General features: G+C 27.9%; 1 protein-coding gene across 3 annotated transcripts; it reads left to right on the forward strand.

Moving 5' to 3' along the window:
• Nucleotides 1-947: 947 nt before the first annotated feature.
• Nucleotides 948-26298, forward strand: LOC105258162 (alpha-tocopherol transfer protein-like). 3 transcript variants are annotated; one of them, XM_011269259.3, is made up of 6 exons: nucleotides 948-1050; nucleotides 10685-11065; nucleotides 23352-23525; nucleotides 23761-24314; nucleotides 24780-24930; nucleotides 25834-26298. In XM_011269259.3, the coding sequence occupies exons 2-6, from the start codon at nucleotides 11020-11022 to the stop codon at nucleotides 25863-25865; spliced, it is 957 nt and encodes a 318-aa protein (XP_011267561.1). In that variant the 5' UTR covers nucleotides 948-1050; nucleotides 10685-11019; the 3' UTR covers nucleotides 25866-26298. The 3 variants fall into 3 exon arrangements, with proteins under 3 accessions (XP_011267561.1, XP_011267562.1, XP_019885211.1); XM_011269260.3 differs by lacking the exons at nucleotides 948-1050; nucleotides 10685-11065 and adding an exon at nucleotides 15588-15739; XM_020029652.2 differs by lacking the exons at nucleotides 948-1050; nucleotides 10685-11065 and adding an exon at nucleotides 22447-22608.
• The last annotated feature ends 301 nt before the right edge of the window (nucleotides 26299-26599 follow it).

Raw genomic sequence — 26599 nt, forward strand, 5'->3', positions numbered from 1 at the left:
TGCATGTGGTTGAATCGGTCGGACCGCACATCTAGAGACCTACGGCATGATTAATAATAAACTGCATCGTCATACTTCCATTTCGCACCTTGCAAAAATCATCGATCGTTTCGTTACGTTATCGTATCATCAGGATGTTCGTAAATAATAAACAACACGAGCAATAACATATGTCGTGGATTTAATGGCAAAGTTATTGTAAGAGCAAAAATGCAAACATTTGATTGAAACTTGCTCTCATTTTTTTTTATTACTAAGAATTATTCCTGTTTCATTAAAATAGTATTAATCTACAGCAAATATTTAACGAAAAAGATTTTATCTACATAAATTATTATTCACTATTATTCTGCAACATTTTATAATTATATATTTCTAGAAAAGATAAAATTTAAAATAAGATCAAAGATAAAATTTATTAAATTATTGTAATAAAAAAATCATAAGTTTTTTAGACTTAAAGAGATATTTAAATAAAATATTTCAAATAGATTATCTTTTTCTTTGTATGACGATGTAAATCCGCGCTATAAAATACGCAGTGTGTTGTTAAGAAGAAAAAAATCACTGGGTCTTCGTGATGAAAATTGCGTTTATATTATTTGAATCTTTGTGGCTCACTTTTAATCGTAAATAATCTGTACATCGAAAGTTGGCATGAATCTTCATTGAATGATTTGTTAATCGAGAATGTTATTAATTCGACATATATTACATTATTTCATTAATATTCAATAGACCTGACGTATTATTGATATTGCGCAGTCACCGATTATTTTATTTTCTATTTTATGATAATATGTATATCTTATTGAATTGATAATCATGACTCCAACAATGAATTGCAGTGACGGTGCAGTCTGGCGATGGAATTATTTGCGATGATCGCATCGGGCTATATACCTCGGGCGATGTATCTCGATCACAGTCCAAGTATAAACGCACTGTTGAACTTATTTTATTCGCCGTTTACGCCTTTAAAGTGATTTTTCGATCCGCTTTTATCTCACCTGGAAAAATCGCTTGGAAAAATCGCCTGGATTACAACAAGTAAATTAAAGATGTTTTGTATATACAATCCCAGCAAAAAGTAGCTGAAAATCAATATTGACGAATATCCATTTTTGGTGTATTTTGAGTATGAGAAATTGTGTAGAATATTAAAGTTTGATCTTAGTACAGAGATGTATTTTTAAATATTTATTGTTTTTACTGAAATATTCCGAATTTTGTTAATCGAAATGATTAAATTTTGGCAGAAAATTTCGCCTTGTGACAGATACATGGCTAACTTCATTGAATTATATTTAATATCTTTATAACCAGTTAGTACTTATAATATTATTTGACCAAATATTTCCTCTGTATCTAAACTTTTGCAAATTTTAAACAAATTCTAAATATTATTTCTATGTGTTTTTGTCATTTGAATCGACATAGTTATACGTTTCCCATAAGAACACATGTTAATTCGCTGCAAATTAAAATCCTTATAACTTGTGAACGCTTTAGTGAATCGATTTAAAAATTGTACTGAAGATTCTAAACATAGTAAGGACATTCTGTACAATTTTCATTAAATTCTCAATATTTTGAAAATAGGTACAAAACATCCTTAATCGAAATGCTTAACTTTTGGCAGAGAATTTCGCCTTGTGACAGATACATGGCTAACTTCATTAAATTATATTTAATATCTTTTTAACCAGTTAGTACTTGTATAATATTATTTGACCAAATATTTCCTCTGTATCTAATCTTTTGCAAATTTTAAACAAATTCTAAATATTATTTCTATGTGTTTTTGTCATTTGAATCGACATAGTTATACGTTTCCCATAAGAACACATGTAAATTCGGTGCAAATTAAAATCCTTATAACTTGTGAACGCTTTAGTGAATCGATTTAAAAATTGTACTGATGATTCTAAACATAGTAAGGACATTCTGTACAATTTTCATTAAAATCTCAATATTTTGAAAATAGGTACAAAACATCCTTAATCGAAATGCTTAACTTTTGACAGAGAATTTCGCCTTGTGACAGATACATGGCTAACTTCATTGAATTATATTTAATATCTTTTTAACCAGTTAGTACTTGTATAATATTATTTGACCAAATATTTCCTCTGTATCTAAACTTTTGCAAATTTTAAACAAATTCTAAATATTATTTCTATGTGTTTTTGTCATTTGAATCGACATAGTTTATTATTCGATTATACGTTTCCCATAAGAACACATGTTAATTCGATGCAAATTAAAATCCTTATAACTTGTGAACGCTTTAGTGAATCGATTTAAAAATTGTACTGAAGATTCTAAACATATGTAAGGACATTCTGTACAATTTTCATTAAATTCTCAATATTTTGAAGATAGGTACGAAACATTCTTAAATGCATAGCGAAAGGTAATTTATCTGTTGCATGAAGACGTGTAATTGCGTCAAGGATGAACAAATCTTTGTCAAAGTTAACTGATTGAATTTATAATATTCGTATAATGAGTAAAACTCATACTTAGTACCGTAGTTTTCTTCTCATTATAAACTCACATGAACAAGAAAATATTTATGAAAGTTGATTTATATATCATATTGACGAAGCAGCATTTATACGTCTCATTGGCGAGTATCATAAAATGCCTTTTCTTTGATTAAGTTATAATTATGAATTGCCTGCTCTCGAGACAGAAAATTGTTTCTTCTTCTTTTTAATTACACAATGATTTTAGTGTACCATCGAGATTCTGATCTCGTTTCCGGTTATACGTACACATTTTCCATTGTGCCAGGCTAGAAAGTCTCGCAGCAATAACGTCTTGAGAATGAAATCTCTTATTACGGAAATTGCCATATTACGAGATGATTATGAGAGACGTAAAGAATTAAGAGATGTGGAGAATCCGCGAAATTATAGCTGTCACGCGGATGCATACTTGCTACTCGCGGGTTAGCTTAATGAGTAACATAATGAAGGAGTTTCACAACGGAACGCACATTGTTGAGAATTCATAAAGATAGCACTATCAGAGAGATGAAGATGGATTTGAATAATTGAAGAGATATTTATGGAATTTCGCTATTTATAAAAATGCCTTATATTGCATTACTTTGTAATAGCAATAAATAGGCATAAAATCAATTTTTTTTTCACAAATATGAACATTATTATCGCTTTGTTTTTGAAAAATTCTCATTATTCTTCTCATTATTCTTCTCTTAATTCTTTTTTTCATCTTTTCAACTTTTTATCACGTACACACACACACATGCGCGCGCGCGTATATATACAGGGTGTCCCAAAAGTCTCGGACCGGTCGAATATTTCATAAACTATGTACTTTAGAAAGAAATGTTTCAGACAAAAGTTATATGGCTTGAAGGAGGCCATCAGATAGTGACAATGATTTGACATTGGAGAATCATTTGAAAGTCACGTGAAGATCACCGTCAGTTTCTTAAATGGAACCCCCTATTTTTTATTACATATTCTTGTAACTCATCTTGAGAGCTTTTCCAAACGCTATAATTAAATATTTTTCTATTAAGTACTTTCCGAGTTATGAGGCTTGAAATCATTTCTTAATTTTACATACATCGTAAAATATCTTAATAATCATAAAATATTCATTTTTCGATTATCTTACCTGAATATTTTAGGTACAAAATAATGAGAGGAATCAATTGGTGTAAAGAAAATACATAGTTGTTTTTAAAAAAAATATGTAATTTGCAATCAACAATTATATATATTTTTTCGAAGTAATTATGTGTTTTCTTTACACCAATTGATTCCTCTCATTATTTTATACATAAAATTATTAAGATAAGATAATCGAAAAATAAATATTTTACAAGATATTTTACGATTTATGTAAAATTAAGAAATGATTTCAAGCCTCATAACTCGGAAAGTACTTAATGGAAAAATGTTTAATTATAGCGTTTTGGAAAGCTCTCAACATGAGTTACAAGAATATGTAATAAAAAATAGGGAATTCCATTTAAGAAATTGACGGTGATCTTCACGTTACTTTCAAATAACTCTCCCATGTCAAATCATTGCCACTATCTGATGGCCCCCTTCAAGCCATACAACTTTTGTCTGAAATATTTCTTTCTAAAGTGCATAGTTTATGAAATATTCGATCGGTCCGGGACATTTGAGACACCCTTATATATATACGTGTCTTATACAATATAATATTTTATTCGGAACAACATATCTCATATTCTTGATGAAATTAATATACGTAGAATGTTGTTATCCATTAAAATGTTCACGTGACTTTTGATATCATACTGAAAGCCGTCTAGCGGTGACTAGACATTGCACACGTGCATATATACATGATCGTTTAAAGCGCTTATGTAATTCCTACGCGTTGAACTTTTACTAAATGATGGAAAGACCATTGGGTAGCTATACTCGTAGAAAGGGAAATCGTCGCTCGGGAGATTAGAAATAAATTTATTTCAAGTCGGAAGCACACACACCTGGAAAGGCGCCGTGTACAAAGTACACACTGTCGGGGAATCGTAAAAGATCGCGAATACACATGTATACACTTAGCGCGTAGACATGCATGTGTATAGGCAAACAAAACCTTATATTTCTTCGTTATACAAGCAATAACGTGAGAGTAAGTAGACATGCATTCGATTATTCGGCCATTGACTGTTGTATGTAAATATAAAGCTTGTAATAATGCAGAGGCCTTGTCTATATGTCGACCATAAGCAAGTCTATTTCAAGAGAATCAACAGAGAGGTGAATATTCTGTCTCAATTGTAAAATCTCCATTCCACGAATCTATTCCTATTCCAATAAAACGGACCTATGTTACATATGTCTTGCAGATTACACTAATAATATAATACATTAAAAATTCAATCAATAATATATTAATATGTTAAACAACTCGACTTTCCACATTTATACATATCTCATTTTCATCTTAATTATCAGTTTTATCATTATTATATTTTTTCTTTAATTATACAAAAAATTTAAATTAAAAATTTAAATAGATGTTGTATTTAAAAAACTTTTATAAAGAAATAAAACAAGATGTCGTATCACGTATAGCTACGTATAGCTACGGATATATTCTTACAATTGAAACAGAAAAATATATTTATATCTTTTCCTTTTACTCACTAGAACCCTTCCATTATTATAATCTCTATGCATGTACACATTGGATCAATGGACGATTAACGTAAGAAAGTTTATACGTACTTTACGTATTAATAAAATGTATATATGCATGTATATGCACTGAAAAAAATCTGGTTACATTAAACAGAATTCTGGTAGATTCAACCAGTACTCTCTAAAAATGAATCAGTGTATTATCACTATAATAAAAATATAATCAGTGCTGTACTTATAACTGCTTATAATCAGTGAGTATTTACTGTTTTTCAGTGATAATACATTGATTTACTCTAGTGAAAGTAGAATATATACTACTTTCACTAGAGTAAATCAATGTATTATCACTGAAAAACAGTAAATACTCAATGATTATAAGCAGTTATAAGTACAGCACTGATTACAGTGATAATACACTGATTCACTTTTAGAGAGTATGTCTGTTGGAAAATGGACGAACCAGAATTCTTGTAGGAATTAGCAGAGGAATCTGATTAATTTCTTCCTGTTAAATTTACCAAATTTTCTGGTTAATAATACTAAACTCGCCAGCACCAAGTCGTCTAACATTTTTTCCATCTAATCTCAAAAGTCTGTTTAATATTCTGAATTCCAACACGATTATTGCATAAATTCAATCCAGATTATTGAATAAATTATTTTAAGTTCAGTTTGTTAGAAATTAAACTGATAAACAATGATGCAAGAAGAGGATGCAGAGAGCTAGCATCCTCTTTCTGGCACTACTGCTCGTAATAGAAAAAAAATATACTTTGGATTTAATGTTAATACTAGTTCTTTATATACATTTCATGGCAAATATTGAATACGAGTTAAGTTAAGAAGCAAGCAAAAAATAAATGTAACAAGAAATTTTATAGATCCAATCAGAAAATACTAAACAAATCCTAATAGTAAAGTCTATTAAACTTACTAGTTATAAAAAATCGAGTCTTATCACGATAACTAGAAATTCTTGTTTGATTTAACCAAAATGCCTTCAATCATATACGTCTTGTTGGTATAATCAAACGATTTTTCTTAGTGTGCATATATATATATATATATATATATATATATATATACACATATATATTATATATATTTTTGTAAAAGAAAATTATTTGCATTTATTTTTAATACTGGTTGAGAGAGAGAAATATGTAGAGAGAAAATTATATTCATTTAATTATCGCTACCACTGTGTCGCATCAATTGCGTTATAAATATTAATTGGATGCACGTATATCGACGATAGATAACTATACAAACTAATGCAGAAGCAGAGTTAACAACCACGCATAAGCGAAATCTAATGAAATCCATTCTCTGCATCAGGAATCTCGAAAAATAAATGCTTCTAATATAATGCTAATATAATGCGAGAATGTGTGTATATATGTATATATATATATATATATATATACATATACAATGTATAATATAAATATACATATATATATACAATGATAATAAAAATAAATGCTTCTAATATAATGCTAATATAATGCGAGAATGTGAGATATATATATATATATATATATATATATATATATATCTCACATTCTCGCATTATATTAGCATTATATTAGAAGCATTTATTTTTATTATCATTAATAGGATATATATATATATATATATATATATGTATATATATATATATATATATATATATATACATATATCCTATTAATGATAATTTATAGCGTAATCAGACATAATTAATTGGTCGCTTTCCATTTTTAATATCGAATTTTACAGAAAATTAGATTATGCAAAAATAGAATTTCTGGATCTTCGCATAGATATACCAGTATTGACATTTCATAATTTTTAAGTATTTTACTCGATATCTTTTGAAAATGATTTTGATAAATCTGATGTTGTTACGTAAATGAAATACTTTCTGCGATAGAATATATTATGTTAAGTATCACGTTCCAGTTTGAATTATGCCGATTAAATTGTTCGTTTTTATTGATCCACTTGCGCAATAAGCCGACATTATGTTTTTTTTCACATGCGTCATTCTGATCATTTTTTGCCTCATGAATATATAATATTATAATCTGCAACTGAACTTTAACATGTAGAGTATAAAATTAAAAAAAAAGAAACTACTTTGTTTTCAATTTCTATAAATATCGTTCAACGATTATTATAGATCGATTATAAATCGAGATGATTGTTTTATTTATTCTCGAATGAGAATAGAATTAACATATGAAAAATGCCATCAATATGTTTTTTCAATTTTGCTATAGGTACAATTATATTTAAATTTTTAAAGAATAACATCTTTGGTCGCATTTTAATGTAAATAATTAAAAAATTATGTATCCTATAAATGTATACAGAATTTGAGAGGAGCTTGTGTATAATATCAAAAGAATCAACGAATTTTGATAACAATATACTTCTTAGTTTTTGTTTAAAATATCAAATATCAATATATGTGTGTGTGTGTGTGTGTGTGTGTGTATGTGTTTATTTAATTATTTATAAGAAGCAATAAAACATTCTATAAAAAGCTCTCCAATTTTGTCACTATTTTAAGATATACGACGCATACATTTTTAAAAGAAGACCGATTTTAAAAAATAGATCGATTTTGGTTACATAAATATAGATCAAACCCTGAAATTTACTTTATGAATATATGAAATTCTAAATTTATTGTTTTAATAATTTTGATTAATTCAACCGGTCTGTTATTGTTATTTTGTCATTTTTTCTTTATTTATTTTTCATTATTTCTTTCTTTAAATTTTTTAATTGCCTTCCAGGCCTCTTTTCAGTCCTTTTTCACATTATCACAGAACAAAATGTAATATTTTTTATCAACATGTTTCAAACTTAAAAAAAAAACAATAAAAATAAAATAAATATTTATTAAGCAACGTGTACTTGATCTTTATGTTTTGTTTCAGTAATAATTATATTTTCTCATATTTCGCTGACGCTTACATGTTTTGTAAAGACGCGCGTATGCAAAATTGAGTAAAAAAAATTGGTCAATCTAATATGGCACAATTACAAAGTATAATCAAAATTCATTTTTTTTTTAATTTTTGAAAGAAATTAAAATGCATCGATGTTTGGATTTTGACAAATGCGATAAAGAATCTTGTTTTTCACACATTCAATTCCACGTAACAGATTTTAATTCGCAATGCAAATTTGAACGCGAAACTTTTTTCTCAATAATTATACTCTTTTTTCTAAATAATTACTAAATATAAAGATTTTTTTGACACATACAACGAAATATACACATGTAAAGATACATTTATCTCTAAATAATTAGAAAAAAAAAATTTTAAACCGTGAATGCGATAAGATGGCTAATTATGATTAATAAAAAAAATACAATTATTATAATACTTGCTGCAGATTGAATCTCTTTTAATTGAACGTATTAACATTTTTTACAGTCGTTAAATATGTTTGTTAAATTGTTTCTTTCATTACCATTTCTAATGATATATCTCAAATTTCAAAACACTCTTAAATGTTCATAGACTTGATATAAGGAAAATTGAAGTTTATTCCAGATGCAAAGAATCTGTTGATCGGCTTTTATGATTCATCAGATGTATAATATAATATGTTCCTGGAATATTCGATCGCACATCCTTCGACAATACATCTCGTTATCCTCCATTAAGATTTTTTTTAATTACTTGTACATCTCGCGTTTACTTTAAAAATAAGAATAAATATAAAGAATATAATATAATATAAAACGTGTTACACCGCACATCACCACAAACACACACACACACACACACACACACACACACACACGCACGCACACTTCTTATACAACTTTACTCTGCAATATACAGTAAAAAGAGGATTGTAAAAAAAATAAATTTGTAAAAATTTAAAATTTATATCGTATGTAATAATTTTTTATGATAAAATCTTGATAAAAAATTATAAATAATCTTTATCATAAAAAAATATTACATACGATATAAATTTTAAATTTTTACAAATTTATTTTCTTTACATCCTCTTTTTGTTGTATATTGCAGAGTAGAGTTGTATAAGAAGTTATTGACACTAATCTAATTTTTAATGTATTAAATCGCTGATAAAAATTGATATAAGATATTGTGACATATTGAAAGAAGACACGATTTAAAAATTCGAAGACATTAAATTGAATAAAAAAAATATTTAATTAAAATATACTATAGATTTTGTATAGATTGTAATTTGTTTTCTTTTTAAATAAACAGGATTTACGTGTGTGTGTGTGTGTGTGTGTGCGCGCGTGCGCGTGCGCGTGTGCGTGTGCGTGTGCGTGTGCGTGTGCGTGTGCGTGTGCGTGTGCGTGTGCGTGTGCGTGTGCGTGTGCGTGTGCGTGTGCGTATGCGTGTGCGTGTGCGCGTGTGCGTGTGTGTGTGTGTGTGTGTGTGTAATAATAAACTTGATTCATTATCATATGAAAATGAAGCATTATCTTATTGTACATTATTACATAAATTTCAGTCCTATTTAATTTATTGTCAGATAAAATCGGAATTTAACTTACATCTAAAATAGATAGGATTAGGAATTTAAACATTATGTGAGTTACCTCTCTCCCAGCTCTTTTCCCAGCAATTCTTCAATTCTTTTTTGTATAACATATATATAAATATATAAAAAGTTAAATGTGATATATTTGAAAAATTTAACATTATTATATATATACAGGATGAGTTTTAATGCTTGTGTCAATCTTTTTATCATGCGGGAGATTACCGACTGCATAATAAATTGATCGCGTACATAAATGTCAATTATTTGGATCGATCGTATCTAAGGTCCGAATATAATATGTACAATTAAAGCAAATTAATAGCTGAAATTATGTAGTATGGATTTATTATTATTATTATTATTAAAGCTACATATGTACAATTAAAGCAAATTAATAGCTGAAATTATGCCGTATGGATTTATTATTATTATTATTACTATTATACATAATATATTCGGGCCTTCGATATGGTAGATTCAAATAATTGACATTTATGTCCCGATCAATTTATTATGCCGTCGATAATCTCCCGAATGATAAAAAGATTGACACAAGCATTAAAACTCACTCTGTATATATATATATATATATATATATATATATATATATATATATACATATATATGCTTTTCCTCGCAAATTATTTTTAACTGTATATTTTTCTCAAACAATTTATAGTTTTTTTAAGTCTTTTTCTCTTAATGAAAATTTGAAATAAAATCATAATTTTATCATAATTTATCATAATTTTCTTTAAGCAATAATGCGTTAAAAATGGAAAATGTATTTTTGTTAAGAGATTTGAAATGAATGATAAATTATTATAAAAAATTGTAAATAATAATTGTATAATGCAAAAATTTATATAAAATATAGGAAAACGAAAAAAAAATAGAGTATCATTTAAAAGAGATTAAAGTAACGAAAAAATAAAATAATATTTCATGTAATTTCTAATATCACTTTTTGTTTTTTTACTCTCTAGCTAGGTTATCGCGTATAAATTATCGGAATACATCAAGAGGAAAGAAATTTGCAATAGTGAACCGAATGAAGAAAAATAAGATGATAAGGATATACATGAGTGGCAGTAGTGACAAACAGCAAAAAGCTAAGATCAGAGAGAAATAACGCGAACTTCATTAGCCCATTTATTTAAGGAAAGATGTGTCGTTAGATTAGCATTCAACATTCGACTTTGTAAAGTACATGCCATCCATTCGCTAGAGAGTGCGAGTGAGTCAATTACTTTAATCGTTCTGCTCTTCAATCAGACAGTACCAGTCGGATCTTCTATTGGATTCGATCAGGATTGAATCAATGGAGTCAAACAGCTTCGAGATTATGTTAATAACAATACCACCAGGTACGAAATTTATTTATCATTATTCTTAATGCTAAAATCTCGTAATTTACGTAATAAAATATAGAATCTTTTTAATTCTTTAAATTTTTTTATTTACACTTTTCTTTCATATTTATATGTATTTATCACAAGCGGTATACAAACATTTAATTTTTACGGCTTTAAAAGGGCAAATATAACAAATGAAAATAAATATGTATATATTATATATTATATACATTTATTTTTATTATTATTATATATTATATACAGGGTGTTCTAAAAAGGTATGTCAAAAATTTAAGGAGATATTCCTCACACTTGAAAGATGAAAAAATGTTATATGGACATAGGTGCGGAAATGCTTATTTCAGGAGTTACGTTGAAAATATTGTTAGCTGTATTACTTACACAAGGAAAAATTTAGAATTAATTATTGTAAATGACAATCGTTTAATTAGGCTTATTTACATTTGTTTTAATGTGATCTTGAATATGTTACAATAAATGTTGAAAACCGTTTCCCTGCTTGTATTCAGGAAAATGATGAACATTAAAACCAATTGTAAATAAGCCTAATTAAACGATTGTCGTCTACAATAATTTATCCTAAATTTTTCCTTGTGTGAGTAATATGGTACAGCTAACAGTATTTTCAACATAACTCAAATAAGCATTTCTGCACCTATGTCGATATAATATTTTTTCATCCTTCAGGTGTGAGGAATATCTCCTTAAATTTTTGACATACCTTTTTAGAACACCCTGTATAATAAATTTATACTATATATTTATTATATATACATATATATATATATATACAGGGTGACCCATTTTAACTTAGGCAGCCAAATAACTCGAAAAATAAGCACACTACGAAAAAATGGTTAGAATCAAAATTTCGTCATTTCGAGGGGGACGTACAATGACGTTAAAATCAGCCCCCCCACCCCTCCCCCTGGGCGGTGAGGGGGGGCAAGTTTGAAATCTTAAATGGAACCCCCTATTTTTCATTGCATATTCTTGTAGCTTATCTCGAGAGCTTTCCAAAACACTATAATTAAGTATCTTTTTATTAAGTACTTTTTGAGTTATAAGGCTTGAAATAATTTCTTAATTTTACATAAACCATAAAATATCTAGTAAACCATTCATTTTTCGATTATCTTACCTTCATACTTTTATGTACAAAATAATGAGAGGAATCAATTGGTGTAAAGAAAACATATAGTTGTTTCTAAGAAAAAATATGTAATTTGCAATTAACAATTCCATATTTTTTCTTAAAAACAACTGTATGTTTTCTTTACACCAATTGATTCCTCTCATTATTTTGTACATAAAAGTATGAAGGTAAGATCGAAAAATGAATGGTTTACTAGATATTTTATGGTTTATATAAAATTAAGAAATTATTTCAAGCCTTATAACTCAAAAAGTACTTAATAAAAAGATACTTAATTATAGTGTTTTGGAAAGCTCTCGAGATAAGCTACAAGAATATGCAATGAAAAATAGGGGGTTCCATTTAAGATTTCAAACTTGCCCCCCCTCACCGCCCAGGGGGAGGGGTGGGGGGGCTGATTTTAACGTCATTGTACGTCCCCCTCGAAATGACGAAATTTTGATTCTAACCATTTTTTCGTAGTGTGCTTATTTTTCGAGTTATTTGGCTGCCTAAGTTAAAATGGGTCACCCTGTATATATATATATATGACATAAAACACAAGACTTTTTCGTAACAATTACAATTATACATTATTTTTTTATTAAAGATACATTATTCATGAAAAAATCAATATTCACGATGAATAAATTTATTAAGTTTATCAAGTCTATTCGCAACGAATCGTATGAAGAAAAATATTATAGATTAATTAAGAAGTAATGATTAATTAAGAGGTAATAGCCGCAACAAACGGTGGAAAGTTAAGATCAGAATAATGCAAGTTTCATATCCGTTTGTACATATAAGAATAGATGTGTCGTTAATGAATGTTGCATTAGTGCCACTTTAAAATACACGCTATTTACTCGCTTGAAAGTCGATTAATTTAAACAAGTTGCATATATCAGACGGACAATACTAATCAAATCTACGGATTCGAGGAAATCAAATCAATGGAATCGAAGCTTCGAGATAATAATAATATTGATCAAGAGACACGGTAATGTCTCGCGCCAAGTTCATGCAAAGCATTAACGCGACACTCCGTGTATTTATATATGCGAGTCGGACAGTTGAGAGTAACTCAGATTATCGAAATTTCAATAACGGCTGAACGGATTGAATTCTTACTAGGCTTAATCGATAGAGCGGGTTTGAATTGTATAAAGAAAGTATCTTTATTTTTGTGCTGCGTGATTTATAAACGAAGAGATATCATAACGCAAAGTCGAAATATGAAAATTTTCAGTTAAGAAACGTCTTTATGGTCATCAACGCACATGTACACAAATACATGGAAAGAGAAAACGTACATTTCCTACTCTCGACAGAAGATTCCACTAATGACGCTTTGCGATATTTGTGATATTAATGATATGTGTCATATCATTAATATGACATGTATCATTAATTGCATTTTGCGTGTTAAATATTTTAGTGATAAATAATAAAGTATAAGTTAAATAATAAATAATTAAATTATTAATTAAAAATTCGCAAGAGCCAGTAAGGTATGATAATTGGAGCGCAAGGTAAATAAATATCTTCAAAAATTTACCTTTTTTAAAAAAAGATAAAAAAGGGTGCCAAGTTCATGTACTAATTGTATCCAACTGTCATATTGTCTACAAAAGTAGTGATACAAAAAAATTGCGCCAACTAAGAATAAAAATATGTACAAGATAAATAGAAGTACAAGGAAGAAAACTTGTACAAGTTAAATAGAAATATTTTAATTGAAAACAATGTTATACAAAATAATTGTTTTAATTTTCAAAAATAATAATATTAAAAAATTAAAAATTTATTTAAAAATTGAAAACTGAAAAAATTAATATAAAACTAAAAAGTAAAAAAAAATTTAATTAAAAAAACTTGGCACTGTCAATTTTATTAATATATTGTTCAGCTTAAAAGTCTAAATTTCCAAATGTAAATCAATATAAATTAATTAAAGAAATTAGGTCATTAAATTTAAATGTTAGACTAATAATTGGAATATGTTCAAATCTTTTAGATTTCCATACTATATAAAGTTGATAAAATAGAAAAAACATAAGCTTGAATAAATCTCATAGAAATTAAAAGTAAAATAAAAAGTATAATTTGTGAAAATAATATGAGAATTATAATTAAATTATTAATTGAAAATCCAGAAGATCTTAAGAGAGTTAATAATAAATGTCCAGAAATTATATTTGCTGTTAAATATATATTTAATTAAAATATATACCAATTTTATTGGCAGCGCCAAGTTTTTTTAATTAAAATTTTTTTATTTTTTTGTTTTATATTAATTTTCAATTTTTAATAAATTTTTAATTTTTTAATATTATTATTTTTGAAAATTAAAACATCTATTTTGTATAACAATGTTTTCAATTAAATAAGCTACAAGAATATGCAAAAGCATATAGGGTGTCGCATTTAAAAAGTGGAGAATCTTCGCATAATTATCTTCCGCGGATAATCTTCACATGACCTTCGGGTAACTCTTCGAGATCAAACTAATGACACTATCTTATGTCCCCCTCGAAACCATACAATTTTTGTCTGAAACATTTTTTTTTGAATTGCTTCGTTTCCGAGATATAAATTTGTAACACTTTACGTGGGCCATCCTGTATATATACAATAAATTATAAAATTCAAAACTTATATAATATAAAATTATAATATTGTATAAAACAAAGAAACATTTATAACAATTTTATTGTTGTTATTTGATCAAAGATTCATTATTCATGAAATAATTAATGTTTACAAAAAATACATAAACTGTTTACTAAGTTTTTATTCGCATCCATTTGTGTTTCTTATAGCATTTCTTATAGCATTTCTTATAGCATTCATAGATTCATGGCAATCAATAAATACAATTCCAATATTTTCTCTTTGTAAAGAATATTTCTTTTACAAATATATTCAAAAAACATTTTTTTCTTCATTAATGGAGGAATCATTAGCATATCTCTTCTTCGCGAGATCGATTTTCAAACAAAAAATATAATAAAATGAAAATTTTGCACAATGCTTATTTATATTCATTTATATTGATCATTTCGATTCAAGGCGCTGACGTGATCACCGTTCCACAAATGGAATATTTATACGTGACGTGTTGTGTCCGATAATCATCGGTCTGACAATATATCGATTAATTGGTCGCATCTACCGTCGCATTCTACCTGTGTGCGTCAGTCCCTCCATGGGATCGTATTGTTTACTGCCATACACGTGGCAACTTTGATAGTAGAAACAATTAAATTACATCACGTTTGCATGCGACAAGGTAAGTCGACATGCGCTTGCGGAAAATCGACACGGCCACTGCCTTACTACCTGCTTGACCCTGAAGATCAGGACGTATAAGAGCGCTCGTCCGTACGATACCGGCCGCATTTTCGTTCGTTTTTTGGTGTCGCACGGATCGTTCGTTTCACGTATCATCCTCGGTAGTTGACGCATTTTTAACTGATACAACCGGTAACGATATTCCCGGCACATCATGGCACTGATAGCAAGTAGTGAGTACGAGGCAATTTTCTTAAGCAAAAGTGCATCTCTCTCAGTGATCATACATAATCCATCAATCTTCTCCTCGCTCGAAAATGTCACGTGTTTTATACGTCCGTAAAGAAAGAGTTGTACAAGTTATAAAGTATACACGTCGAAAGCCATATTAATTTACATTTAATATGCGTTTCATAATTTAATAAAATAAAACGCTATAGCTGATTTATCTCGAGCAGAGCAAATTATATCTCAATGTGACTATTAAGAAATACACTTGATTAATTAAATTAAATTAAAATCAAAAAAATCATGAATGAAGTCTAAACGAAAGCATTTACGATATTACATCGACTTTCTACTAAACCCAAATGTATGTCAGTGCACGTATGAAATGGGTGAACGGCCGAGTACCATTCACATTTTCGTCGGTTTTTCAAACGCGCGTTTTAACGTCGAGCATTCGCATCGGCAAAGTGTTTCTCTTCTATTTTTAATTTTTTGACGCATAAATTGATTCTTCTATTGCTATTATGTTGTATTTTTTTCGAACTATCTCTTCGGTTAAAACATAAGCAGAGCATGTGATCGAGTGTGATCATTCAAGAGATACCCTGTCAATAAATTCAATTGTGTGTTTTTCGCGATTATGATAATATTGACTATTAATCTGTGCGTAAGAGAAACTACTAAAAAATTAAATAAACTTTCAAGATTAAGGGAAACTATATATCGCCCCAGTTTTAGTGCAATTACCTCAGTAGAGTTTGTATTCCAAAGTTATATATAATATGTGTAAAGCTTAGCATATATTTATTATTTCATAGATATTACATAATAAAAATTTGCTAACAGTGCACTTTCGCGATCTTAAAATTTATTTATGCTACGTTATAATGCTACGTTGTAATACTTGATCGATTACGTAATGCATTATTTATGATTGCGCATAACGCAACATTAATTTTACTGTCACGCTTCAAAAAATATACGTTTCTTTCTTTAATAAAAACAACTAAGCAATTTAAAAAATTATTCATATACCTTATGCAAGATGTCACCGCGCTATACTCGGCATATAAAGGCACGTCATATATTTTTTATTCGTGGAATATATACATATATATATAAATAAAAATCAATAATATATAATCTAAAATACTATAAATATATAAATATATAACCTATAATAACATATAATAACATATAATAAATTATATATATATATATATATATATAATAAATATATATAATCTATAAATATATAATGTAACACACAAAAACAGCTTTTTTATTAATATGTATGTGCAATAAATTTTAAATAACGATAATAAAAAAAATTATTTACTAACAAGCTTTAGAGATTTAATGTTAAAGCTGAAAATTATAGGAATATTATATTGAATATCATACTGATGTTTTTTCCAAAGATTTTGAAAGCTATTTGTAAAAATATTTTGACTTTTGTTTCTTTATGGAGATTTTTAATGCATCCGATATACTTTTCCACAAGCAAATTAGACTCAAAACAAGTCTTAAACTTATGAAGCAATTTCTCGGTGACCATGACACGGATAGGGCTCATGAAAAACCACTCTTTACCATTCCAAGATAATATTCCGCTTTGCAAATTAGAATTTTTAAAAGAAAAATCTTGTATTTTATGTTAATGCGAAATATTAATATAAGATGCAAGTTTCTCCTGCGTCATTCTATTTTTCATATAAAAGATCTTCGACTACAATTTTTAATTGATTTTTCCCTATGAAAAATAATGCATATAAATATCTCAATGACTTCTAAAATTGAAACATCTTAATACGTACATGTATTTGTATAAAATACAAATTTGCTAAAAAAAATAAAAAGAGAGAAGAAATAATTATAAGAATGATTATTTGTTATATTGAATATCAACGATTCATCATTTATATTTTATCATTTATATTTTATAATAAAACGTGACAGTTTCATTTACATTTTACAATCACACGGATAAAGTAACGCGTTAGTTTCTCACGTATGTGGAACATTACGTGGTCTGATTACGATTAACGGATAACGCTAATGAATCACATGTTTAATTCCAAAGTTGATGTATAAAGAGCTCAAAATGAGAGATTAAAATACGAAATGTTAAATATAGTTTTTAAAGTGAACATTATTATCATGAACTTCTATTTTTACTGTGAAAACATTATATAATTTATCCAACATAATTTAATCGCTGTCAACTTCGATGATTGAGTGAATTCTAACTTTTATTATAGTTTAGAGCAACTAAACAAGGAATGGTATCTTCGTAGAGAATCTCGCGTAGAGAACCATTAGTTGATCAGAGACAAATAATCAGCATCGAATTTTTCAACAAAATGGAGAAGATGGACAAAGAAATATTTGACGTTCCATTTATGACACACCTTTGTTTTGCGGAAAATATTCGTTCTTACTTTCTGTCCTGTACAATCTCGATTCGTCAAATGCGAAAGGTTCAACCGGTTAGCCGATTCTTGTTTGCGGAGTCGTAAATGTTGAACGATAAATCTATCAAAATGCAACTTCCTATTCAGTCTGTCTGGTTTCTCTCATCTCGCAGAGATATTAGAAACGTAAAAGAATATTTGTTTTATTTCTTCCTCTTTTTTTCTCTCTTTCTCTGGCAAACTAAACAACGAGTCATCATTTTCTTTTACGAAGATATATCGCGCAGAGTAATCTTCAATATTATTACATGGCGCCCGATTCGCAGAAAATTGCTAAGAGATTACAAAAGCTCGCTAAACATTTTTGCCACAAATTTATTCAAACATGTTTTACATTACATTTAGTTATATTGATGCAGTACAAGGAGATAAAATGCTACGACTTGTTTAAAGATTATTATAAAAATATAATAATAAAATATAATAAAATTAAGAACAAAATTTAATAAAATTATTATAAAAATAATTTTATTAAATTTATTCTAATTATAAAAATATTTATAATATAATATTTATTAAATAATATTTATATAATTTTTATATTATTAAATAATATTATTATTAAATAATATTTATAATATAATATTTATTAAATTATCTTTTTAAATAAAATCTGTACCGTATGTGTGTGTGTATTAATATATTAACATGTCTTTATTATATATACACACAATATAATTTATTCTAAAAATTTATATTTTACGTAAACGCAATTTCTTAATAATATCCCTAAAGTCATTTTTTATTTTAAATCAGAATAAACACATAGCGATATCAAAATAATGTCCGCGAAAATTGTTAATTTTGTTCATAGAATATGCATGTAATTACCGATTTAAATGCTTACTGTGATTTATGAAGAATTTTCTAATTGATTGCCAGTTGTTTATAAAATCAGCGTTTCAATATCTAAGATCTGCCCAACCGGTCAAACATGATCGATCAGCCAATTCACACTATCGGTTTGCTCCTCTCACGGTCCGATACATATTCTCCCATTGTTTATAAATAGATATTCACATCATAGACTCCGCATATGTGCCAAAAAAGTGAAGCCAACATATAGAAAGAGACAAATAATCTAATCTCTCTGTTCTTTGTCTTCTTTTGCGCAGATGAATTACAAAAAAAACAAAAAGAAAGAGAGGAAACGAGCCCCTCTATCTCGCTCTCTTTCTAGATGTTGACTTCACTCAATTAAACGGCAAAATGAAGGGCATTCAGAGTTCATGATTCACACTAACCTAGGTAACCTTCAACTGTCAACTTTAGACGATTAATTAATGCAATATATATTGAGAATCAAAAATGTTGAAATAAAATTGAAATCCTCTGATTGAATCGACATTGAAATGATATAAAGTGTTAATAAATCTCCGACGCGATCATTTCAACACAATTTCAACATTGAATCAACTTATTAATTATATTCATATGCTTTATAAACTAAAAATAATATTAATTTTTACTAAATAAATACACCTAAAGAATAATAAAAAATACATATCATTTATATTTTATGTATATTATATATATTAATATATTAATATTAACGAATATATTAAAAGATTTACATGCAATTTAAATGTAAATAAGTAATATTTAAATGTAAATAGAATAAGTAACAATAATAATAGAAACGCAACATTGCATAGCTAATCATAAATTGAAATAAAAACTAAATATATTAAAAATTAAAAAATTAATAAAAACAAAATGTCATGTACTCATTACAGTTATTATCAGAAGCAATATTGATTTTGAATGATTTTTTAAAATATTTTATGCGGATTGCAATGATATTAGCTTTACATTATTTATCCAATCTTTGACTTTTAACGAATAAAAAAAAATAAACTGTATAATGCAATATCAATATTATTATTATTATCTTCTTTGTTTTCGCTGCAATGAGCTCCCTGGCTTGTAAATCTAAAAAAAATAGAAATACAGTCGATATGTAGCAATGATGAAAATCGATATATTTAATCATATTTTAGTAAAGGTTGAATAAACTTGCGATATCGATACAAAAATGAAAGAAAATGACATTCACGACTGTCAAAGAGAAAACAATGAAAGAAAGCATGTAGACAAAGTTTTTCGTTTGCATCAGACATTTATAACGAGATTGCTCAAAATGTATCGACTTTTTCTTCGTTTAAAATACTTTTTTACCATTTTTTTTTATTCTAAAATAGCTTTGATGTATTTTCACGAATTATTGAAGAAATAAATCTTATATGCAATTAGTTGTCAAAATATATATATAAATAATTGCAAACTTGTAACATTTTTTCTGCGTTTATTAAATCTACTTTGTTATAATGTTCTTTCTTTTCTTATTATAAAAAATTAAGTTAAAAATGGCCTCAAATGTTTTATTAAGGAGATATTGTTTCAATTCTTTTATCAATATCCTAAGAAATCGACATGTTTGATACATATTTGCGCATATTGAATAAATGATATAGAAAAAAAGCATGAGTATTATAAAATGATACGCAAAATGATTCTTAAATGATTCCTCGATTCTTCCAATTAATTCCGTTTACGTAATTTATGTATATATCGCATGCAGAAAAACGTAATAAGTGTGATAACTATTTTCGACACGTATAACTGCTACGTATAATTGCTATGCGCGATGCATCATTATGTGCTACGGTGAAATCAGCATTTTTCCTTCTATCCATTCGCAACATAAAAACTGTCGTAATACCGATTCTTGTCGAAATCGCGATGCAATTTATCCAGTCAATATTCTAGGCTAATCCATGCGATCTGTCACTGTACTAAAAAACTAGAGAAAAATCTTGTGTAAGGTTATTTTTTACCTATAATTGTTTAATATTCTAGAAGTATATCGCAAAATCATGAATTTATACATGAGCCAGTTGCGACATCGTTTGCACTTTATTCTACATTGCGCTTACAAATTTGTTGATTTGCAAACGCAGACTGAAACTCGTTTAGAGCAGTACTCATTTAGAAAGCGATAAGGGTAACTGCCCACAACAGTGCACTTGGTTCGCGTTAATGATATCAGTTTATTAAACGACGTATACCGAGAAGCGTGCAATATCTATTCATGTACATGCATGTATTATCTTTTGGTACATTCTTTTGCTGTGTGTCAATTGCAGCGATGTTCCGGCGACCGATAATTTACAAGTTTATCATGACATTCTCTGCGCGAATTTCGTGAAAGTAAAATAAATTTATTAAATTAATAAATTTAAATAAAAAAAAAAATAAATTTAATGCAACGTATTTATAAATTTTATTCTTTAATTTATAATTAAGTATTTATAATTAACATTTTGCACTTCTTAACATAATAACTTTAGACTGTATTTTGAGGAAACCGCGTCGTAATATCGTAATAATAATAATGATATTATTATTGCACGACAGTATCTAAAACTTATCATGTATAATATATTAGCAAGTATTAACATAACTTTCTTGACACGATTATCTTACAACTTTTGTAATCTATTAAAAATAGTCAAAACTCCTCTGATGATCAAGATAAATCAAAGATTCGTGACGAAAAAAAAAAATAAATTATATCGTGATTAGTGATATACTGACGCAATAAATTTGCTTAATAAAATTTTATATATATAAATGTCATGTATCTGTTTAAGTTTAATAAGCTCAAATATATAATTTAAATTAATAAACTCTAGTATAATTAATAAAGAAATTATCATAAATAAATGCTAAAATATACAAATAATATAAAAAATGTTTGTATATGTAAGACGTCTTTTAACTGATTTCTTTTTTCATATATTTAAAAAATATTTTAGATGAATAAATGAATAAAATAATAAAAAAGAATATTATTGATATTATGATTTCAGCAATATTTTATTTTGTTCAATTGTCCAATTTTTGATATTCAGATTTAGAAATAATTGCTAAAATAATAAATAAATTCAAAAAAGAATTAATAATAATCGAAAATACAATGTAAAAAAAGCAAATACATTGCGATTATATTTGGTAGGAGTTCTCAGTATATAATTCTACAACCACAGGCTTCGAATATTTACGATAAGGAAGCTGACTCATGTTTCCACTGAGTGTTTGTGAACGTGGTACGTCGAGGATTTTTGTTCTGCTTCCTTTCTGAAGTCGCAAACGATTGCGTTACTCACTACATCCGCGATGTGTTAGATAATTAACAGCTGTTCGAACACGAAAAGCAAACTCATCTTATTCGTTGGTTCGACGAGTAACAGAATTGTTTGATTTATCGCATAGTTTAATCACCGTATTCGCATGTGGATTAAAGCTACATCATGCGTCATCAATTATTCTATAGATCTTCTTGTATTTTATTCATTTATTACAAGGAATGATGGATTCAGGGATCTTGTTTGAAGATGGTGAGAACATGTGTGGTTTGAAAATTTCAAGTTGTTTACGTTTGTCATCTAATCTTATAGATAAATTACAAAAAAAACGCTAAAATATCCTGTATTATGACAAACTTTCAATTTTGTATCAATTTAATCTATTAATTAAAATGTGTAATACTATATAAAAAGAAAGAGAAATTAAATGATGTAAGTATAAGATTAAAACAAATTTCTTATTTGAATTTGTATAACCTAAAGCTACTTGTGAAAATTTCATATATTTTATTTATATTTTATTTATATTTTTATAAGACAATTCTTGCATAATACAAAAAAAAGAGAAACAATTTATATTTTCTAGAAACTCACAATAGATGTGCGAAAACAAAATATTAATTATAAATCCGAAATAAGAAAACTGAAAGTTGAATCGTTTAAAAATATTTTTCAAAATGTATACGTATTATATGTAAATTTTTGTATTTATAATTGTTCAAAATCCAAAATAAACTACCTTTTTATCTTTTTCTTTAAGAATGTGAAAAAATTATATCTACAAATTTTTAATTTTATAATTATAATTCTCATAATTTAATCATATATTTAACCGATAATATCATCATCATTAACTGAAATAATTAATTTACTTATAATTACAGAGCTTTTAGCATTACTTAAAAGATAACTATAAGGAAAATAATTACTTAAAAGATAACTATAAGGAAAATAAGATGTGAATACTGGCTAAAAATAAATTGCATTTTTTTCAGACACCTTCTTATCGGGTTTAACTGAAATACCGTCCTTGAAAATCGGAAACAAAACGTTCGAGCTCGAAGTAGGTCCTCCCACTCCAGAATTGCAACAAGTAGCCCAAAAGGAGCTCAGAGAAAGTCCCGAAGTTCAAAAAGAAGCAATAGCACGCTTGAAGGAATTATTAAAAGGTTTTCTTTTTATATATACTGATATAAAGAAACTTAATAAAATAATGTACAAAATAAATATAAAATTTTATATACATGGAACAATAGTTTGAGCACAAACTGAAAAAGTTTTGATCAAAAGATTAAGAAATTATTTAAGAAATCTTGCGAGAAAATATCGAAGAAATGCATTTTGGAATCTTTTCGAATGTGAATGTTTTCGCTATTGTTTAAAATCTTTCTTGTGAACCGGCAGCGGAGACGGATCTCAAATGCCCGTTGGACAACGAGCCGTGGCTGATTAGGTTTTTGAGACCATGCAAGTATTATCCCGAGTCATCGCTCAAACTCATCAAGCATTATTACAACTTCAAAGTTAAACACGCGAACTTCTACGACAATTTGAAACCGAGCAGAGAGAAGAATGTATTTGACCATAACGTCTTGACGGTACTGCCGATTCGCGATCAGCACGGTCGACGCATATTGATACTCGAGCTCGGCAAAAAGTGGAAGCATAACAAATGCAGTCTGGACGAGGTCTTCAAGGGATGCGTGCTATATCTGGAGGCTGCCTTACTGGAACCAAGCACGCAGATCGCCGGTGGGATCGTCATCTTCGACATGGACGGTCTCACCCTTCAGCAAACTTGGCAGTTCACTCCGCCGTTTGCCAAAAGGATAGTTGATCTGCTTCAAGAAGCAGTGCCATTAAGAGTAAAGAATTTACATATCGTGAACCAACCATATGTGTTCAACATGGTGTTTGCTCTATTCAAGCCATTCCTAGGAGAGAAATTGAAGAGTAGAGTAAGTTTTTTTTATGTACACGATATATAAATAAATATTCATGCAATTCGTGTTTGCTTATACAGGATGTCCCAAAATTCATAATCAATCTTTCAAAGACAGATTCCTGGGATCGTTTGGAGACGATTTTTCCTCAACGAAAATGTCGAGGCACTAATAATTTTCGAATTATAAGTGATTGGAAATAAGGTTTTTTTTGTAAACTAAGCTTTGTAGAAATAAAATATTAACAAAACCACATTCTTTGATTAATTTTAAATAGAGTTTACTTTAGTTGAGTTTTAATTTAAGGTTTAATTGCAAAGATATATGATGACAAATCGGGAACATGCAAAAAATGATGGCCTTCATCGACATTTTCGCTGAGGAAAAATCGTCTCCAAATAATCCCAGGAATCTGTCTTTGAAAGATTAATTATGAGTTTTGGGACACCCTGTATATTTTTCTTTCTTCTTTTTTGCTAGATAATATTCCACGGTTCCGATCGAAAATCATTGCATAAATACATATCGCCGAAATATCTGCCGTCGCAATATGGCGGTACCATGGAAGTCGCTTTGGTAGACGGACCTACATGGTATAAATTGCTGATACAATGCGAAAAGGAATATGAGGGTGAGTATGAGAACTACGTCACATAATTATCTGAATAAGTATAACAGAATTGAGAAAAATTAGAAGCCATCTCTAATTTTTCAATAACATAATATTATACAGGGTGTTCCATTTTAACTTTGTCATCGAAATATCTCGTAAAGTCTAAAAGATACGAAAAAATATTTCAGACAAAAGTTGTATGGCTTCGAGGGAGATATAAGATAGTGCCATTAGTTTGACCTTGAAAAGTCACCTGAAGGTCATGTGAAGATCACCTCCAACTTTTTAAATGAGACACCGTATATGCTTTTATATATTCTTATAGCTTATCTCGAGAGCTTTCCAAAACACTATAATTAAGTTAGATTTCATTAAGTACTTTCCGAGTTATGAGGCTTGAAATCATTTTGTAATTTTACATAAATCGTAAAATATCTTGTAAAATATTCATTTTTCGATTATCTTATCTTAATATTTTTATGTACAAAATAATGAGAGGAATCAATTGGTGTAAAGAAAACACATAATTGTTTGGAAAAAAAATGTAATTTGCAATTAACAATTACATTTTTTTTTTTTCGAAACAAACTCGGAAAGTACTTAATGGAAACTAATTTAATTATAGTGTTTTGGAATGGAAACTAATTTAATTATAGTGTTTTGGAATTCTCTCGAGATGAGCTACAGGAATATGCAAAAACATATAGTGTGTCCCATTTAAAAAGTTGGAGATGATATTTGCGTGACTCTTCAATATCAAATTAATGGTACCATCTTATGTCCCCCTTGAAACCATACAACTTTTGTCTGAAACATTTTTTCGTATCTTTTAAACTTTACAAGATATTTCAATGATAAAGTTAAAATGGCACATTCTAATTAAATAGAGTTTTGATTATAATAATCTTTTCCTTGTTGCAGCTGTCAATACGTACGGTTACAAAAAGAAATAACCTCTCATTAAATTAATCACAATTAAAGCTATACAAATATTTGGATTTAAATTATTGGGGAAAATAATTAGAGAAGAGGATTATTTGGATTTAAATTATTGGGGAAAATAATTAGAGAAGAGCAAAATTTACAAGGCGAAGTGTCAATTTAGAAAGAATTACGATGATTACGGATCATTTTTGTTCACTTGTTAAAACCAATGATTCAAATGTTGCTCACTCTGTAATTTTATTTATGATATGTTGTTGCATAAGTCCTTTTTCTTTCCTTCCTTCCACTAGATAGTCTGAACAAAAACTATCAATCTATAAGATTAAGCGATAAATTATGAGAAGTGACAATGCGTTACATTGTGTATTTCTTTACAATTTCTTCACAATTTTTTACTGCAAAAATTATCTATTAAGTATCAGTGATCTTATCGGAATGAGATATATGTATAATTGTTATAGTCCTACAGTCATGTGTGATAAGATTATTATACATATCAATATAGATTTTATATACAGGTGTATTACAATGTGGTATAATTGTTAGCCATAGATTTTAGAATAATTATTTCATTTATGAAATAAGAACAATAATAATCTTAAAAAAAAACAGATAAAGTTTCATATTTTTAAATATTTTTGCATACGGGAGATTTAGGATTTACATAATTACATAATAGGAAATATATTAGGAAATATATAAATAGTATTCTTGTGATTTAGCGCGAGAGAGATACGATTTT

The sequence above is a fragment of the Camponotus floridanus genome, unplaced genomic scaffold (assembly GCF_003227725.1).
Source record: "Camponotus floridanus strain SB8 unplaced genomic scaffold, Cflo_v7.5 scaffold35, whole genome shotgun sequence".
Taxonomy (NCBI): Eukaryota; Metazoa; Arthropoda; class Insecta; order Hymenoptera; family Formicidae; genus Camponotus; species Camponotus floridanus.